Genomic DNA, 16,683 nt, shown 5'->3' on the forward strand with positions numbered 1-16,683 from the left:
TGTTCGACTTCGCAGTGGAGTCGATGGGGCGCCGTTGTCAATGACGAAATATCGCTTGTCGCCGAAGTATGGAATGCTTCCTCGGGGTATTAACCATTACGTACGAATGCCCAAACAGCCGTGCAGTCTATCCATTGTGCTGTACACCAAATCCGATACATAAATACATGCAGAGCAGTGACAAGGATCATGCAGAACAAATGAGAGAGAAACCAGCAGATCGTTAATCTGGAAGATCCCAAGAGAAGACGCGTCCGGTATCCTCGCCGTGATACAGACATTCGCTGTAAGTTAACGTTGAGATTAGCAAGGTTGCGATAGAGGTGCGATGTGGAACCTGACGTACCCAACGAATTTGAGTGCCGTCACGCACGGATTGTAGCCCTTAGGCTGTACCTGCCCATCAGGCCCCTTCACCTTCAACGTCTTCAAAGTAACAAACTCCCATTGAGCTTTCTCGTTCTCCGGCGTTTTGTCGGCGTTCCACGTCCTCAACGCGATGGTACCGTCGGGGCTACCTGTTGCTAGCACACCAACGCGTGCGTAGTCTCGCTCGAGGAAAGCCACGGAAGTGATTGCCGGGTACGAATCATGCATCGCTGACGAAAGTAGGTCCAGAGACGCGATGAGTCGTCCGTTGACGGTGTGAAGGCAAAGTCTTTGTCTCGAACACGTCGCCACATAGCCCTATACCAAGAAATGAGGATTCCGCCGCGTCCGACAGTGATGATGAAACTCACAGTACTCTCGTTTACAGCGGCAAGGAAGACATCCGTATCGTCCCCGGGGCCGTGCCAGATCGACCGTACGTACGTGCCCCGATTGAGGTCCCAGAAGACCACGCTACCATCCTTCGATCCACTGACAACAATGGACCACGCCCTTGAAGCAGTCACACACAGCACCTCCTCTGTGTGAGAGCGCATGATGTGGGTCAACGTCGCACTTAGAGGCGCCTGTCGATGTAAGTGCCCTGACCCCCGCTGAAGCTTCCACAAGCGGACTGCATGGTCGTTGGAGCCAGTGATGAGGGTGTTCGCATCCGCAAACGCGGCGCAGGAACATGCAGTAGCTTCCACGACTTGCACAATCTGTGGCAGGCATCAGTGACACCCTGTGCCGTATAGGGAACGGACAGCTGACCCTTTGATCGACAAGGATTTTGAGATCGCCTACGGCGCCTCCTCGGTGATCCCACTGAATCTGCTCATGGGGATGCGAGGGGACACAGAGCATGCCACTCGAGCAAGGGATGATCCGTTGGCCGATGTGATCGTATATAAGCTCGCGCACGAAACGACCAGGACCAAGATCTTAACATTTGACGTGATTTAGTCCACGAGACCGAATATCGAGCATGTTATTTGGACTACTGACCTTTGGCTACCTTTGCACTTTGCGACAGTAAGTGGTAGTCTTCGGCCACACCGTACAGTGTACCAATAGACAATGATGAATTCCCGTGCATCATTCTCTCGGGGTGAGGCGAATGAAAGAGCTTGCGTGGAGTCTGGCCAACTGCAATACAACGTCACTTAATACGCCTCACTCAAGATGGCGATAGGACTGACGTACAGTTGTGAATAATTCCTACTGTTGCCTCACGCTCCAAATCATCCGTAATGGCATCGAGATCTACAGTGCAGACAACATAAGTGTCATTTTGCTCCTAACACTTCATGGAGCCGCACCGATGGAGCCCTCATAACTTAGTGGATGGTAGACGTTCTCAGAATCTGGATCTCGTTGCTTGCATCCCCATATGAGGTCAATCCACTGAGGTAAATGTTCGCTGACATGGTCGCTCTCCAGTGCCTGAAGGATGGCCGGTGTATCAGGAGCAGTAATTAAGAGCTTTGAAGACCCTGCGCACGCACCGCACGGTTCAGAACAACGAACAACAACGGATCCTGCTTGGCCCAAGGTGGCAGCTTGACATCGTCGATCCGCTCGCCAGTGTTTTGTTGCACGCCGAAATCTATACGGGCCAAATTTTCCAAGAATCTAATCCCAGATGTCAAGTAAGAAGGCGACGGCAGCTAGGAAATAGCAGACATACTCCGGCAAAGCGTAAAATTCCGGTATTAGTTCCCGGACGTCTCCACGAACATCCTGTGAGGCACTCTCATATGCTCGCCGAACGTCACTGGGACACGCTTCATTAGGTCAGAGCGATGTACCAGAACATTGGAGACGCACCTAAATAGCCTGTCTGGTAGATCCCAGTCGCCTCCCTGCAGGCGGCACATGAGACAAGGGCGGTTTGTGACTAAGAGGACTCACCTGCAACGTCTTGAACATATGACTGAACGGCTCCAACCTAATCAGGAAATGACAGACGATCATCGACGAGCTGAAGTGCGTGCCATAGTGGAAAGGTTTCTCGCCAACGCTCTGAAGCGCAGCATACCGAGCTCGAGCAGCTTCTTCACGAACTGGGGTCAGTGCACCCATGGGACGAGTGAGACTGAACCGTGAAGCAAAATAACCTGTCTCAGTCCATCGTCACAGAGAATCAAGCTTGCGCACTTACTCGCGATAAGTATCTGTCGAACGCAGATTCAGTGTAGCAGAAGTATAATCGCTTATGACCCAGGCTATGGGAGATCAGGACATAGCAAGACAAAAAGATCAAAACGCATACGGAAGACAGGGTATTGTGTAGCGTCGCTAGGGGTACGACCGGAGATCTGGTTTAAAATGCTGAGATATGTGAACTACGATAGAGCCTGTGTTAGGTAGCCTATCATCATCACAAGGGAGAAACACAAACATTGGAGATTTCTCTCGTTTGCCATTTTCGTTGAGCCGTGGACAATTCGTCCAGACGGAGCCCAGTAAGGACCTTCGCACTCAGAGAAGCACTAAGCTTGCCGCTCAGCCTCCCCATCATCGGAGACAGAAGAGGCGACTTGAGCATTGCCGGCGAGGGTGGCGGCGCTTCATAGAGGAGCCGGTTCACGATAGGAGACAAGCGATCTGTGACCTCCTGACGCTGACGTTTGTGCAAGAATACCACCAAGAGAGATCTACTATCCTTGAAGTATATCTCAAGCCTAAAAAGACCAGTTCTGAGTAGTAGAGATAGGGTGATACGAGCAAGCCTTACGCGACGTCGCGGAACAGAAAGGAGCGATCGCTGTAACTGACCACTTGCTCCAGATTCCTAAGTTTGGTTCATCAACAGTGCGAATAATTGAGACAGTCTTTCAATACAATCACGAACCAGCGCTGGGCTCTTTGAGGGCCATTCAACTCAACGATGCTTCCAGGAACAAAGAAGAGCTTCTTGGGAGCCTCATGAGCATCTATTACTTCTTCATCTTCATTCTGAACAAGCCCATCCAGCATGTAAAGATGGGTCTTCCCGAATATGAGAAGACCGGCTAGGATGTAATGAGGCTATTGATCGCGACTGTATTGACGGGAAGAAACTCACGAGAAGAGTCGATGCCTGATATTCGAGCTACAGTGCTGGCCGCCTCGATAACGTCACCGGGTTCGAGCTCATGTCGGACCCGGCGGTGCTTGTCATCAACGATCTCCTCCTGGAGTTGATTCTCTGACCGAAAGTCAGGCGACAGTTCCTCGCTAAGATTCACCGCAACCGACCTTCCCCCGCATCCATCGATTCTGACCAAGGAACTTCGAGGTGCAGGACTGATTGCCCATCCGACTCGGCCATCTGCCATTCTCCGGCATGTGACTGTGCCTCTACCTTACTGCTCACTGGCTCTTCGTAAGCAGGTTCAAGTTTCTTCCTGAGATCACCGTTTTTAGCAAGCGAGGTCGGACTCGAACGCGGCTAGTGATGCTGACCTCACTCGGTAAGGGCCTTCTGTTTCATCCAGCTGCCAGCGGCGATCCTGAATGACATCAGCCCATAGACCCCGTTCAATTATCAAGCGGGTCGCCCAGTCTGTCAAGCTGCTTATTTGGCGATGGTGCTCTCGCCTAGCAATTGTTAGTACATTCTCATAGGTAGAACAGTTTGTCGCACGTACAGATCGAGAACCGTTTTCCTAAGTCTCTTCCGCTCAGTAGCAATGACAGTCTTGCGCCACTCATTGATACGTGCGATAGATCTCTTAACAGTTGTCTCTCCAAGTTGAACGCTGAGTCTCACAGACGCTATCCGCCGTCTTCTTGACTTTGCGCCCAGAAGGGCTGCTGCGTCGATGGCAGTTTCCTGAGACGGGAGGGGGTTGAGGGCTGTCTCGGCGGACTGGAGGATATCCATGATCTGCATATCACAGTCAGCTATGAAGTGTCTTCCAATAATGCAAATGTCCAGAATACCTCTTGCTTCTGAGCGCTTGATACCGCATTGTCAAGGGCGATGCTCAGTCCAACATGAGATAATTTCTCGAGTATTCGAATGATGCCCGGTGACAAGTTCGCCGCCATGGATATCGAAACGACAAATGATCTATACGCATCTATGAAGGCTTGTGTAGTCGCTTGAGATTTGAATGCTTGACGGAAAGTTGGGCTGGCCGAATGTGACTCCATCAATTCTTCCAATAGGCCTTCCGCTGTGTCTTGGGTATCATTGACATCTTTGAGTAGATTGAAGTAATTACGTGAAGTCGAAGCCGAAACAAAAATCAACTAACGCACCATGTGCTTCATCTGCCCCAGATACAGCAGCGCTTCCGACCTTCTCCAAAACCAACTTGAGGGACGCGAAGATGGCAGGCAGTATGTGCGAGCAAGTCACGACGAAAGAACGATCCGTCCGTTCGTCTGATCGCCCAAATAGCACGTCAAACGCGGCCATTTGCACGACGCGATCCCATGCGTGGGGAATCACAACCTTCAGTACGTTCCATCCACTGACGAGCTCAAATTTTCGACTAAACGTCATCGAAGCATTGAGACTGATCCCGATAAGATGGAGGACCTGCGCGGCGGTCGCGGGTGACGGTCGCTCACCGAGCAGCAAGAGACAGATGCGGGCAACGGGAAGGGTGCTCGAAAACTTCGCAAACGCAGGGGGAGATCCGAGGATCGACACCAGCATAGAAAAGATGTGCTCCGCTTTAATTTGCGCAGAGTGGTAGTCAATCCGTGAGATCACAGAGCGTGGTGAAGGTACATCAGAGACAGCTAAGTCACCCTGGTCAGAAGACGTTCTGCGTTACATGTAGTACAACAGTACCTTCGTGGAGATTGGCTGCGAGATACGATACAATAGGCTTGATTGCATCATCGGCGGAGAAATGTGCTTGTGCCACTACCTTTATGGCTTCAATGAGCGCGGGTAGCACCTCAAACTGGTACAAAGATGTCTGCAGCACGAACAGCAGCTTGCGGACAACGGTCATCTTGGCGATCCGCTGCCTGGTGTTGAAGCGCTTGTATTTGCTTGTCTGCAAAAGGGTTCGGAAATGAGCCAAGTGGAGACGCTGGATATCTTCTTTCGTGGAAGACCACAGCTGGAAGTCGAGTGCTATAGCGCGATATGCCACAGTGTTTACTATAGTGGACTGACTGGTGATGTTGAACAGCATGACGGAAGTGAGAATGCCTGAGAGACGTACTCAGGCGAGCGGAAATTAAGCCCCAAAAACTCGAAAAGCGTTTCGAAGCCAGTCATATTGATCAAATGGCTCTTGCTACGTAGCAGGGCTGCTAGGACGTCATACCCGCCTGGAAGGGTATCAACATCGTGCAAGTCATATTGGTGGAGCCACCTACGAAGGCGTTCCATATCCTCAGAATTCTCCCAGCTGTTCCGTAACCCATCCGAAATGATACCCAGAGCTCGTGAAACTTCGTGTGCAGTCTGCGACAATCTGTCAATTATGCATGATGTATGACCAATGATGGCACTCACACTGGCCAATTGTACTAGTTTTAGCGCAACTGCCGCCCCTCCGATCCGCCACATGGCCGAATCCAGAGAGCCGTGATTCATCACGAAGACGTCGCCCTCAACGATTTGCAGCCCGGCCTTTGTATGGGACGGCGTCAGCGCAAAGACGACGGACGCTTGGTTGATTCCGATACCGTTCTTGATGGCAGCCTGCAACTGAGTAACGTCGGCCCTTGCTACGGATTGCTGAGCCGCCCCGTCCATGTAGATGTGCAACGCCGTCGATGCTTCATAGGTGAGGAACTTAGCTAGTTCAGCAGTCTGGAAATGAGCCGTGTAACGAGGCCCCAGGTGGTGGATAAAACGGGGTAAGCTGTCAGCTATGAGCGCATCAGTCCAACACTGCGGTGGAGGACATTACGTCTCGTACCGAGAGGCGATGCGACGAGACAGGCCGACGCGACACACCAGCTCAACGGTACATCGCTGGAGCTGTCGCCGATCACGAACAACCCAGAATGGCGATTTGCTTCTGCCTTGGGATAAGCCCAGTTCAGAGCATCGGTAACGGCACCATCAGTGAAAATCCCTGGCCAATATGTTCGATGTCAGATGACAAAAGTTGATCTCATGTGCCCACTCACGAATGGTTGGATTGGCCGAACGATGAGGGTGATGGACAAATGTAACGTGTGTCCATCTGGTCCGGGGCACAGACGCCTTCAACGGAGTCGGATCACGAGCCGCTGCACTGTGTAGCTCCAGGTGACCATTCGGACAAAGCTTCAATGAAACGAGGGTGTAGCCATTCAAGTGACACGAAAAGATGGGATATGCTGTGTCCTTGGGAAACCTTTCCACCCATAGCCAAATCTATTATCAACGATTGAGTGCCATAGTTCAGCTGTAACCAACAAATATTTCACCATGAATGTGAAGCCAGAAGGAGGCAGCCCCTTCATTTCATCAAACGACATCTGCAGAGCCGACATTGGCTCCAGCGAGAAGTGTTCTGGCCATCTGACCTTCATTCCGGAGCGCAAGGTTTCGAGCACATCCCCATCCAGCGTCTGATCGGCACGAATGACTTGCTGGAACATGAGCCTCGCCTCCGCCGTGCTGGTCCCCACCTCGACGAGCCTCCGCAGCAGCTTCTGGATGAGTTGCCGTTCCTGCTTGACAACCGAGCCGTCGTCCTTCCAGACGCAATACTGCTTGAAGAGCGGCTCAGCCAAGTTCAAGCTGCTTAGAACGCATTGGCTCCTGTGGTCATGGAACGAGAGACGCTCGAATAGCTTGAGGATGCTGTATCGCAGTACAGCGTCATCATGTGATGCCGGTGTAACAAAGTTGAACAACACGATGAGTGCTTCGGGTATCTGAATTGTCCCAAACGCTGGTTCGAAGTCTCGAATCCGCTGGTCCAGCTGGGAGTAATCCACATCCGGGGCGAACTCGAAGAGACCAGACATCGCAAACCTATGTAACGCAAGAGACACAAGGAATCCGAGCGTTGGCCTTACTGTACTGCGGTCGGAGACGAGGCCCACGACAGCCTGAGACAGCGACTCGTAACCCACTGACCGCTAGGCCATTGTCAACACCACGTTGTGGATTTTTAGCAGGATGCGCACCTTGAAATATGCTGTATTGGCTGCATGCTGGTAGAGAGCTTCCGATAAGACCACGAACGTTAGGCGGACCGCTTCCAGCACATCGACCTTGCTCTGGGGGTCATTGCCGGTTATTGCCTGCATGGTGGACAGAACACTCATGACGATCAGAAAGCCGTCCATCTCCCGGAACACATCTTTAGTCTGCGCATCTTCAAGCATAACTTTGTGGATCTCTGTAAGGGCCTAGTGTAACATGAATATTATATCGAGTAAAGTATAGCACAATACTCACGTCTGATTTTGCTTGCATGGTCTCGGCGAACTTGAGTTTGTCGACAAATCCCCGCATCAGGTCAATCAGAACGTCGCGAGCGAAGTCTTCCGGTGCAAAGTCATCTTGCTGAGTGTGCTCTTCTGGAAGAGGAGAAGACGGAGACAGCGCAAAACGCGCACTCAGAGGCGTGAGTAGAGTGCGAAACATAACAGATTTTGGTTTTTTGGTATGCTTCTTTGACCATGAGCTTCTCTAATCCATTCGTAGATATGATAGACACGCCACGACGTGCGGTCTTTAGGTAGTGGTAGTGTCACCCAGGATGTCGCAGCAGCGGCGTTCAATAAGCGCTCGGTGGAACGCGGTAGAGGATCACGGTCACGTGTAACGCGCGCCTGGAAAGTTGAACAGGGAACGTCGCCTCACAACTTGTCCTCGACGTACGACAAAGACGACAAGTGTCTCTGCAGGCCGGGATTCATTGACTGACGACTCTTTTTTATAGCTGCATGCGGCTGAGCTCTCTGCTGGTACAGGCAACAGAATCAAAGACCTCACACTCCGTAGCCCTTGGCCTGTCTCATTCTCATTTTCGTCAAGATGCTGGGCATGTCTTTGCTTTTCTCCACGCTTCTATTCACTACACTAGCTCGTGCGGGACTCTATGGGACTAGGCCGATTGCGAACACTGTTCTGAGTTCTGGCCGCTTGTCGTCTGTAAACTGGATCAACGATAATACCGCACCATCTCTTAAAGAAATGGGCCCAATGCGCATTGACCTATATCGCTCAGGCGACGTGAGTATTCTCACATCAGTTGGATGGCAAACCTTCATTAGACTACAGATCTTCGTTGCCACTTTGGCGGACAACGTCGAACCGACCAGCAGATCCCACAAAGTATGGATCTCCCCGACTTGGGGACCTAATGGCTCAGACTAGTATGTTTTACACCGTCCTTGAGCAGTGACAGGCCAACGAGGCGTTACAGTCACATGCGCTTCACCTGCGAAGACCCTCCGCTCACAATCTATACGGCCGACTTCACCGTCACGGCAATGGACGACACGCCTCGCTACCAGGGGTCGGAGAATGCTGTGGCAGACTCAGAGGCATCTATCGGCACAAGCTACGCTACGCCATCCGCAACTACCGCCACATACTCCCTACCAACAATGTACTCACAGCTATACACAAGCTCGAGCTCGGCTGTGTCCTCAACGCCATCAATGACCCGCGTTTCCAGTACTTCTGTTAATACTGCCTCTGCCGCCAGTACCGGCACGGGAAACCCTTATATGAACAAAGCGAAGACTGGTGCGGGCGGTGGCTCATGGATGCGAACGTCGGTGGACCTCGAACGTGTCAAGTTCCGTCTAGTCTTCGTCCTCTGGCCGGTACTCATCGGACTCACGCTGGCGCTATGACTTTGATGAAGGAGGATTTTTTTGTATGCCACGCAGGGCTGGACCACGCGTGATGTGAAATCTGGTTATGTTATAGAGATGTATCCATAGACTAGGCACTGTTTCTTAACAACCCATCCCGTCAAAATACCCCAAAATCAACTAATTGAATATGCTACGTTAATTGAGAGTATAGTAAACCACCTTTGTGTTTCGATCGCCGTGAGGCCAATTTTACCTACTTTTCTGGTAGCTGGTGCGATAGCAACACGTTCACGTGACGTGACGCGGTTCGCGTTGTGGCGATATCGCAACTTGAACTTGAACGACGACCCAGTATGTCGACGACAATAACGTCTCTTTTGAACTCGCTACATTCGCACCTACAGTCACAAACGCAACTACTTCCCACACTTCATGCCCAGCTTGGCTTGCCATCATCCGCTCTCACGGACGAACTGTCCGTCCTACAGCAGCAGCTAACGCAGTGTATTGAAAGTCAAATCGACCTCCGACGAAAGCAGGTTGACGAATGGATGCAAAAGTGCTGCGACGTGGAGAAAGAATGTCTTAGCTATGGGAGAGCACTGGGCGCGCATGCGAAAGCTACGGGCAGTAGCGTGGGCGAGATCAGGAAGGAGCTAGTGCTGCCTAAGAGATACGAGGCTATCTGCGAGTTTCAGGAGCGACTGAGACAGGTGAGTTATTTTCAATATGATGGCTTGGAATGGAGCACATATCGTGTATATCCGCCACCCATCAAGTTCTGTATCTGGTATGAAGAGCAGATACTGGGCGTAGGCATATGATCATACTACTGGAGGTTTCAGTTCGGTCCGGCAGTCGACTGGAACCTCGATGGGACGGCGGTCGGCCATCATCCTGAACTGGTGAACCATAGGAAGTCTATGGCCAGTAGACCCTGTTGAGGGGTGATGGCGGGTGGTGCGACTGCCTACGCAAAATGGGTGAATATCATGTACAGCTGGAGATAGATGGTGTCTATCTGCAGACAATACGCAGCCTCAACCCAAGGGTTGACATGGCCTACCGCGATAAGGAGCCCACGTCCTGCGTTTCCCTGTGCTACTCATAGTGAGCTCCACGCAGACCGTGCCTGCGTTGTGCAGCATGAATGTGAGCTGTGGTTAATGCCCACTGTCCTGCTCTACCATCTCATGGAGCAGCCATAGCAGATTGTGCGTTTACCTTAGTGGGGAGCACTCAATCCACAATCGGTTGCGCACTACTTCAGCGACAAAATCACAATCGGTTCTGCGCGCGGGTTGGTTCTGTTTGAAATTATGCTTACATGTATTTGTCGTAGCTATACCACACCAAGCTCGAACAGCTGCTGACAATAACGGGCAGGCTCAAAGGGCTTGCCCGGACACTTGGGCCCGATTTCCTCCCTCATGACATTCTCAACCCTATTTCCGCCTCAGATGAAGACGAAGAGAATCGAGACAGTCCTCGTGATGTCACGCCGGAGCGATTCTCCAGACTAGAGAAGGAACTCGTGCGCTGCAAGGGGGAGATGGTGAGCGAGGTGCACTCGTCTCCACAGCACGGGTGCTCACAGCACTACAGGCAAAACGACTCACGCAACTCTCGGCGACGATGGTGCAAATAGACTGGCTATACACCGAGCTCGGTATCACTCCGCCCACCCTTGAAGACGTGCCATCTTGCTCGACGTTGACTCTTAATATCCCTCCCATTTCGCGCTCGACGTCCTCATGCAGTAATCGTACCACCTCTTCCTCCTTCGATCCATTCCTTTCCACATCAATGACCACCGGTATTTCGATGTCAACACCAACCCCCGCAGCGCGTATGAAGCAATCGGCACCATTACTGATGTTCGCAGCTCCTGATGAGCCCCAAGAGCCTCCAGAAACAGAATATCAGCACATCTTCGCTCGTTTCGTTGCACGCATGGAGGAGGCGTCCGAGGAGGATCTGCAGGATGCTCACATCGGGCTGGAGGGCGTCGAGCCGACGCTCGGCCTCATTGCTTGGGCGGAGTCGACGCGCGCAGAGCTGGAAGACACCAAGAAACGGCGAGAGGCGCACATCCAGGCAATGTATGACCAACTTGAGGCACTTTGGCGAAGGCTTGGAGTCACAGACAATGAGATGGATGCCTTCGTCGAGGCGCAGCGAGGCAGTACGGAGGTGACTGTGAGGGCGTATGAAGAGGAGCTAGAGCGCATGCTGGAGCTCAAGCGGGAGCGAATGGGAACTTTCGTGGAGAATGCCCGGACGGAGATCACCAAACTTTGGGACAAGCTAATGATCGGTGAAGAGGAACGTGCGGACTTCGCGCCATTCGCCGATGGTAGGCAGTCTCTGCTTAAGGCACTTCACATTCGACTGATTTGGTCCTGCAGATGAACATACGGAGGAGTTGCTAGTGATCCACGAGAAGGAAATCAAACGCTTGAAGAAGGAACTCGAGGACAAGGACGATCTTTTAGAAAAAATTCGGACATACTTCGGCATATGTGAAGAGGAGAAGGCACTTGCTGAAGCTGAAAGCGATCAGAGTCGCCTTCTGAGTCGTGGTCCTCGCGATCCTGGCCGGCTGCTTCGTGAAGAGCAGATGCGCAAGCGTGTTAAAGGGAAACCCAAAGTACGTGTCCAGGCGATATGCAGTTATATTGTGCGGGTGATTAATTGTCCTTATGTAGCTCGAACGGCAACTATTGACCTTAGTTCTCGAATGGGAGAAGAAGACTGAACGGACATTCTTCGTGCATGGCCAGAGCATATTGCAACTCCTCGAGGAGACAGTCGGCATCGCAGACAAGGAGAACAACCAGAAACGAAGTAAGGCTCCAGGTGCACGAGGGGGGTCTGTGCCTCCTCGTTCAAAGACACCCTCTAATCCGTCGAGTCAATACGCGCCGGGGTCAAGCCATGGAGGAAAAAGTAACGTGGCTACACCTGCTGTCCGTCCAGGGTCCAGTATAGGAGCGTCTTCACAGAGCGTACCTACCAAGCGCGCGCGTCTTGGGGAGTCCACCTCAACGTATACCAATGCAACTGTACCGCCTGTCCCCACGTTGGGTAGCAGCAAAGGCCCTGGCGCACATAGAGCCCCCTCACCGACGAAGATTCCGGGTAAGACCCCTACAATTGGCTCCTCTCTTCCACGTCCGGTAGTAGCTATGCCAGCCTCAAGATCCGGCACGAGTCACCACGGCCTAGGGTATGGACGTGCGCCGTCCTCACATGTCCCACATGCGCATAGTTATCATCCATACCCGGCTTCACATCGAGCAGCGTCTCATGCTTCTGCGACGCTAAGGCACACCTCCGCGACCCTATACCCTACCCTCGCCGCAAAGAAGGCATCACGAGCACGCCGGGAGAGCTTCAGACCGCGGGCCAGTATGGATGATAATCGGACCTTGGGCGCCGGGAGACCAGATACAGGTGGGCAGCGGCGGTGGGCCGGCTTTGCGGGCGTTGCAGTGAAGGAGGAAGAGGAAGATTTCTAGAGGTGTTGGACTGTTTTCTTCGCGTATGTTGATTGTCGTGCACGTATCAGCCAAGTAGCTGATTCCACTCTCAGTAGGCACATGGCTGCCTTGTATATCTATGCTTTTATTATTTCACGACGCTCTTAGTCTTCCATTCCTTGTACTTTGACTGCATTCAGCAGGTGTATTTGTATCATACTATGACCTCGCTGAGGTGGTCTCCCCGTATATGCCGTAAGTATGACGTTCTTCCCGAGGACCTGGTGACGCATGGCCTGGCGAGCATGTATTGAACGCAACTTTTGCAACCGCGGTCGCTGATCCGCTTGCCAGCAACTGGTGACGACAATGGCCGTGCGGAACTCCAGATGAGGATTGCTCCGCTAACCGTTTCCTGTCGACCGCTTCTCCGGTATCCAGAATACATGTTTCGACCGCTATTCAGTATGCGTTGACATCATCGCTTCATGTGAGCCTTGAACTGTACGAGCTTCGGGGACGTGGCCACATCGTGGTCTCATGCGGCCAGCATGCCTGTTTTAGCAAATCCTGTACATGTGTAGTAAACTCGGCGTATAGGTATGATCAACGTTGAATGTGCATTGACGGTCGACAAGGGCGATGAGGACAGCCAGGACAGCCCCTTGGCGGTAGTATATATTTCCTAAACAGGAAGGAGGCATATATTCCCGGCTCTTCTGAACGCGGTTCTCCACTCTGCAACCGTTTCTACCTCTTTCTACTTCCACATTTCCCTCTCTTGTTGGCTAGACATCATCTGTGGACAATTTCTTATACTCTATACAACGCTGTAATGCCTTTCACTCCGGATTCTGAGCTAGACCTCTTGTTCCCACCTGAGCACATCCCTGACAACGTCAGGCAGCAGCTTCACTCAGACCTCCATGTACGGCACTGATTCTGAAAATTTCACTAACCCTGACTGCTCTACTTCTCACAGATACGCCCGCTTGCCTTGACTGACTACCAGCGTGGCCATCTCTCCGTCCTGTCAGTCTTGACGGTTGTTACAGACCCAGGAGAAGCTGCATGGCAGGCACAGTTCAACGCGCTCCGTGCCGCACCACGCACATACTATTCTATCGTCATCGTGGACAAGATCACAGACCGCATTGTGGCCGTCGGTACAACATTCATCGAACGTAAATTCCTGCGCGGACTCGGTAGCGTTGGACATATCGAGGACATTGCTGTAGACAAGTCGCAGCAGGGAAAGAAGCTCGGCCTGCGGATTATCCAGGCCCTCACGGTCATCAGCGAGAACAGCGGCTGCTACAAGACCATCTTGAACTGCAGCGACAGTAACATCCGTGCGTCCTTCTAAGCAGTTTGCCTCTCGCGTACTCACCGAATTCTGTATAGCCTTCTATGAGAAGTGTGGATTTGAGAAGAAGGAGAATGAGATGGTGCGTCTATCTTGCTCTATCTACCCTCTTAGCACGTTGAACGCTCGCTGTAGGCGAAGTATGCTCCCACGGAGCGTTCCCGTACCCCACGGCTGTGAAACGTCGGTCCATTGACTCCAGGCCTAATTATAAATCTGACTCCCTGCTGCAGATTCGTACATCCCGGGTATCTCCCGCTCTGGACTCTCGTAAAGCAGTGTGCTCGCCCGGACTTCATCTCGGACTGGATAACATGTCGCATATTGTAGCTTCCTCCTATTTTGGGCTATCAGCATGCCTCGTAGTAATGTACGTTTTATATATTCAGTATCGCACGGCGTATTGGTCAGTGGTGGGACAATGATGTCTAGATGATTGCTTAATGCCATTCGCGTTGAAATGAACATGGGTGCTCGCGTTCCGCTTGTTCAAGCTGTTGTGCAACAGGTGAGTGAGTTGCTACGTTGCTGTAACAGGGCATATCTACCGATCAGGTTTTCAGTCACAGAGTAGTGATTCCTGGCCTACCTCCTATTCCGACAAACCCTACGAAAGATGTTCTGTTTCTATATCCAATGCGACTGCATTCCTTGAGAAGCATGCACATGGCGCACCATTATCAATCATCACGTTCATCCACTTCCCTCACGGGCATCAGCTTGATGGCAGCGTTGGGAGAAGGCTGTGCGGTCACCCGTCATCTAAACTGCGGCCGCATCCCGCTCCGCTACCACTTACGCAACCTAGCGAAGCGTCAAACTAGTATGCTCATGTTCATTACTCGCACTATTTCTTTTCGGCATTAGCAATTTCCAGGCATAGAGCTAATGACGTGTTACGCGAGGGCAATCCCGAACGCTCAGCCCCTTCCCCCGGTCAGATCGCTCGCGGCCCTTATCCACATCCACAATTCTACATGGATCACCGGCGCACGATGCCTGTCATGATCGCGCTAGTAGCTGTGTCGTGCACGCGTCCGGTGGGCCCCATGCCGTGAAGATATGAATGTTGCTTCCGCTGTGCGGCGCCACAGAAAACTTTCACTCCTATCCTTCTGCACCTCAGCCCTGGGCGAAGGATGTCCACCCCTCAACCTCAATCAGCAGAGTTGGCATCCGAATTAGAATCATCGTGAGTCCGCTGCTATCATTGCAAGCAATCTGCCGTTGACTGCTCAGTGTTCGAGCGAATTACTGTCTGGTTGCAGTGTCAAGTGAGTACTCAAGCGACCAATGTACACATATGTTTACGTTAGTCAACGTAGCTCTTTTGATCTATGATTACCTGCTTACGCTATGTCGCGAGATTCGTCTCATCTGGACCTGCAAAGCTGTCGGGGTGAGATGCATGTTCTTCCTCAACCGTTTCGTCACGGTGGCTTTGGGAGCTACGAGTATATCATTCACCTTTTCCTTCGGCACCGCTTCGGTACGTTGTGTCGCTTTAGGGAATAACTTCACTCCGCTGACAGTGATTGTGCAGAAGTATGACTGTTTTTTTTTTTCAGCCGTGAGCCTTGATTGAGACCGTCGCGTAGATGTAACATAGCGAGTTGGCTGAATCTCTGCGCTGTCCTGATGGCGGTGGCAGTGTGGGCAGGTATAACCACCACTCTTCCACACGAGACATCATTGCTAATTTTACTGAACCATTTTGTCAGCCTGTTCAGCCCTTCGCGTCCACGCTGTCAGCGACCGTAACTGGAGACTATCAATGCTGACATTGGTACTAGGTTTGGTACCATTGGGAATGGAGCTTGTCAGTCCCCTTTATCTTCATTGAAGGTTGATGGTCATCTATGCACCGCCTTCGCAGTATTTCAATATCAAGACCTCGTATACCATACTGGCATTGCAGTCCACGTACTGTATGCCTGCAATCAACATATCTGCGACAGCCAGCATCTTGTACGTCTCGCCATTATCCATCGTGCGGCGCTCATAAAACTCCTTAGAGGTGAATCTTTTCTACAATCGAGCTCGTCCTCCTCAATAGCGCTTACAAGAGGGTACCATAAGTCTTGGTAGGAACGCATGTATGCATGATTGTATCGGATGCCATCGTCGTCGCAGCAATTTGGTACAACACAGCTTATCACTGGCGCCATTTGAATCACGACAACGTTAAAAGCTCACTTGCGCGACGACTACAAAGAGATGGTGCGATGAATGCCTGATTGTATGTCTGAAGTACTGATACGCTTGCAGGTACCGTGTATTTCTGGTGGGGTCAGAAACATATTGTGTTTGCCTCATTCTCATCCCGTCTTGACCGATAGCGTGTTGTTGGTCCTCAATGTTCTACAAATGTGCTTGTATCTCCGTGACGTACGCTTTGGCTCTTAATTTTCGCGATAGCTGTAAATTACCTCTTGTTTGCAGATCGCAACATATTTCTCTACGTTCATTTTCCCGTGCGTTCCGGGTCACTAATGTTCTGGCGGCGATATACTGATATGATATAGAATTTCGACCATCATCGTTTCGCATCTCGTGCTGGATCTGCGCGACACTCGCTTCTCATCATGCGAAACGACGAGCTCCCGCACAGCGCAGTTCGAGGAATACGGACCGGACAGGCAGCAAGACCTATCGCAGCTTTCAGTTATGATGTTCCGAGTTCAATCGGCGGAAGCAAACATAGACAGATCGGTTCAAAACACATCGCTGGTGCCC

At 51.7% G+C, this 16,683-nt stretch overlaps 5 protein-coding genes across 5 annotated transcripts; 4 read left to right on the forward strand and 1 right to left on the reverse strand.

The window, feature by feature from the left end:
- Nucleotides 1-223: 223 nt before the first annotated feature.
- Nucleotides 224-7,915, reverse strand: POSPLADRAFT_1142505 (hypothetical protein; the record flags this gene model as incomplete). Its single annotated transcript, XM_024485437.1, has 33 exons — nt 224-284; nt 347-687; nt 741-1,091; nt 1,144-1,313; nt 1,378-1,518; nt 1,576-1,635; nt 1,692-1,815; nt 1,878-2,004; nt 2,060-2,146; nt 2,200-2,234; nt 2,284-2,467; nt 2,534-2,597; nt 2,645-2,717; nt 2,774-2,864; nt 2,901-3,056; nt 3,110-3,156; nt 3,217-3,386; nt 3,440-3,612; nt 3,639-3,761; nt 3,820-3,954; nt 4,005-4,216; nt 4,300-4,559; nt 4,603-4,903; nt 4,964-5,109; nt 5,162-5,489; nt 5,540-5,652; nt 5,701-5,788; nt 5,840-6,198; nt 6,249-6,407; nt 6,463-6,691; nt 6,745-7,404; nt 7,453-7,677; nt 7,727-7,915. 33 exons carry the CDS (start codon nt 7,913-7,915, stop codon nt 224-226), a joined length of 5,982 nt encoding a protein of 1,993 aa, XP_024338964.1.
- Nucleotides 7,916-8,308: 393 nt separating this feature from the next.
- Nucleotides 8,309-9,135, forward strand: POSPLADRAFT_1056759 (hypothetical protein; the record flags this gene model as incomplete). Its single annotated transcript, XM_024480830.1, has 3 exons — nt 8,309-8,506; nt 8,555-8,649; nt 8,700-9,135. The coding sequence occupies 3 exons, from the start codon at nt 8,309-8,311 to the stop codon at nt 9,133-9,135; spliced, it is 729 nt and encodes a 242-aa protein (XP_024338965.1).
- A 317-nt stretch (nt 9,136-9,452) lies between these two features.
- POSPLADRAFT_1056760 (hypothetical protein) lies at nt 9,453-12,620 on the forward strand (the record flags this gene model as incomplete). The annotated part of the gene is made up of 5 exons (XM_024480831.1): nt 9,453-9,812; nt 10,442-10,654; nt 10,705-11,455; nt 11,508-11,749; nt 11,808-12,620. 5 exons carry the CDS (start codon nt 9,453-9,455, stop codon nt 12,618-12,620), a joined length of 2,379 nt encoding a protein of 792 aa, XP_024338966.1.
- A 731-nt stretch (nt 12,621-13,351) lies between these two features.
- On the forward strand, nt 13,352-14,407 carry POSPLADRAFT_1039962 (hypothetical protein). The gene is made up of 5 exons (XM_024477635.1): nt 13,352-13,509; nt 13,564-13,933; nt 13,986-14,029; nt 14,083-14,130; nt 14,181-14,407. Exons 1-4 carry the CDS (start codon nt 13,417-13,419, stop codon nt 14,125-14,127), a joined length of 552 nt encoding a protein of 183 aa, XP_024338967.1. The 5' UTR covers nt 13,352-13,416; the 3' UTR covers nt 14,128-14,130; nt 14,181-14,407.
- An 837-nt stretch (nt 14,408-15,244) lies between these two features.
- On the forward strand, nt 15,245-15,790 carry POSPLADRAFT_1142405 (hypothetical protein; the record flags this gene model as incomplete). The annotated part of the gene is made up of 2 exons (XM_024485419.1): nt 15,245-15,500; nt 15,669-15,790. Coding segments are annotated over 2 exons (378 nt in total), but the record flags the coding sequence as incomplete, so codon positions are not given.
- Nucleotides 15,791-16,683: the final 893 nt, after the last annotated feature.

This window comes from Postia placenta (genome assembly GCF_002117355.1).
Source record: "Postia placenta MAD-698-R-SB12 unplaced genomic scaffold POSPLAscaffold_7, whole genome shotgun sequence".
Classification (NCBI taxonomy): domain Eukaryota; kingdom Fungi; phylum Basidiomycota; class Agaricomycetes; order Polyporales; family Adustoporiaceae; genus Rhodonia; species Rhodonia placenta.

Excerpts from the sequence above, each read along its gene's own strand:
- POSPLADRAFT_1039962 (XM_024477635.1), top strand. The coding sequence starts at position 13,417 with ATGCCTTTCACTCCGGATTCTGAGCTAGACCTCTTGTTCCCACCTGAG. Across the intron at positions 13,510-13,563 it reads AGCTTCACTCAGACCTCCAT|ATACGCCCGCTTGCCTTGAC; the intron begins GTACGGCACTGA and ends TACTTCTCACAG. Across the intron at positions 14,030-14,082 it reads AGAAGAAGGAGAATGAGATG|GCGAAGTATGCTCCCACGGA; the intron begins GTGCGTCTATCT and ends CGCTCGCTGTAG.